This window comes from Phytophthora infestans, genomic scaffold (genome assembly GCF_000142945.1).
Source record: "Phytophthora infestans T30-4 supercont1.3042 genomic scaffold, whole genome shotgun sequence".
NCBI lineage: Eukaryota > Oomycota > Peronosporomycetes > Peronosporales > Peronosporaceae > Phytophthora > Phytophthora infestans.
The window spans coordinates 1-2,230 of NW_003305628.1; the positions used below are offsets into that span (position 1 = coordinate 1).

Here is a 2,230-nt window from a genome sequence, read left to right on the forward strand (position 1 = left end):
CTGGAGTATAACATTGTTTTCGTATATTTTATCTATCTCCTTCTTACTCACTATGTCTCTCATCTCACTAGTGCGCATCTCACGGGCATCACTTCACTACGTGCCCCTTCCTCTCAGGCGTATCTGTATCGGTCCGTTCAATCTCCCCTCCCCTACCCCCCCGGATCTGTCTCTGTGCATGTCTGCAAGTTGATTCACTATGGATCTATTTCCCTACCCTTTTCTAAGAGAAACGTCATGATACGCCGCGGCTCGTCAAAATACTTGCCTAAATGCATCCTGGGAAATTTCCCTTTTGCTTCCGCGCCGTGTTATTTTAAAAAGTTTTTCGTGTTGGCGCCGGCAACTTTTCCGATAAAGTGCCTGGGGCCTTCCAAGAAAGTGATCAAGGCTGTCCCGAGGCAATTAGTGGCTCTGAGAATGAGCTCGTTTATCATGTAATTTGAGCTGAATCCTTCCTTTCCCAGGCGAATGGCTTGTGTTCTGCCCATCGCTATTACCTCCCCCCCCCAGTACCAACCCACCTCGTCAACAATGTGCAAGCCAACAATCAGCGACCGGTGCTGTAGCCTGCCGTCGCCAAATTCGCCCACGACATCTGTCTTGTACTGAGTGTAGACGACACCTGCCGTACATGTACATGTACAGTCGCTTGTTGTGTCCGTTGAGCTAGCGGTGGTAATACTACTATGGATCACTTGGTGTTCGAAGACAAAAGACATCATCAGTGTGTCTACATCGGCTCTTCGCCCTTATCTTCATTGAAAACCGCAGTATACCTAAAAATGCCGCGCCCCACTAACTCTGTTTAGTCTTGTTACTACGAGTTGGCTCCACCTGGAGGTTCTTGCGTTTGTAGAACAAAATGTATGCTGCGTTGGACTTGACCTGGTTGGGCATCGCTGGCGCCACCAGACTGTCGTCAAACGAGTACCAACCCGGATACATCTCGCCTTCGTCCTTCCAGCTCTTGGCAAATGCGGTGTAGTGACCGAAGCCCATACTGCCATAGTGATTGCTCACGGCGAACAGGTCGTAGCTAAGATGGTCCTTGTCGTCGCTCTTTTCGAGACAGTACGGGGACATGTCTAGACCCTCCAGCGGGAAGTCCACGTACACATCCAACTTGTCGCGCAAGATTTCATTGCGATACTCGAACCGCTTGAGCGAAAGCACTAGCACGTCTGGTAGCCGCCACATCTCCATGGTTTTGCGTGCTTGTCGGTGCTCGTTGCACTTGCTGCAGTACCACAAATTGGCCTGGTCGAGCGTCTCCGGCTTGACAAAGTTCCGGAAACAATCGTCCAGAGAAATACCGTCGTGTCCACGAGATCCACTCGACTTAGCGCGCATACTCTCGTGATTGACAATCCGCTCGACGTCCGGTCGGGGAGAAGCCGACGATGACAACATCGATGGTGACCAGGCGACCGAGACGAACACTAACTCGCCCGGCAATTCCTCACCGTGAAGCGTGGCAAAATCCAGAAACTTCGAGTCGGCAGCTGGAGGAACAGGCTCATTGCGCAACAAGATGCCGTCGCGGTCTGTAAGAAACACGCATTGAGACAGCATTTTGATCGTCATGTCTTCACAGCGGTGGAACGCTCCGGCGGAAACGTTCTCACTTGGAGGCTTATGAGGAAGATGGTGAAAAAAAAGAAGATGAGTGGGTGGGTGAAGATGACGAACAAGAAGGAGATCATGACTCGGCGGAGGAGATCGCTCTAGCGGAGCAGAAGCCTCTCGCAGTGTCTGGCAAGAAAGGCATCTCCGACGTTGAGATCAGATACAAAATGCCCGATGTGCCCCTTGCTACTAAGTACAGAGGCGGCGAGTTCTATTTTGTTCGCGCGTGTTATGATGTCTACTATAACACCTTGCGTCCGGACGGTACTTGCCCAGAACGCGTAAGCGCATGTCGTAAGATACGGTATATCAATGTTACTACGTATTTGTATGGGTGCACTTTTTGACGTGAGGTTAGGTGCATTAATTTTCAACAGGTTTTTCTTTCAATGTCGTAACTCTGACGGGATTCAGCGACAGTATTGGGCAATAGCAGGCAATACATTGCCGAGGAAATATGAAAAATCCACAGTTTTTTTAAGGATAATCCACACCGACAGATCCACAGTCCACAACAATCGACGACATTGTACTGTAGCAGTGCAGTGTTATATTGACGTCATCGCCTGTAAAACGATGACGCCCTCGGAGGCTTAAGTAC

At 50.0% G+C, this 2,230-nt stretch overlaps 1 protein-coding gene across 1 annotated transcript; it reads right to left on the reverse strand.

The window, feature by feature from the left end:
- Nucleotides 1-798: 798 nt before the first annotated feature.
- On the reverse strand, nucleotides 799-1,575 carry PITG_22427 (ubiquitin-specific protease, putative; the record flags this gene model as incomplete). The annotated part of the gene is made up of 1 exon (XM_002909775.1): nucleotides 799-1,575. One exon carries the CDS (start codon nucleotides 1,573-1,575, stop codon nucleotides 799-801), a length of 777 nt encoding a protein of 258 aa, XP_002909821.1.
- Nucleotides 1,576-2,230: the final 655 nt, after the last annotated feature.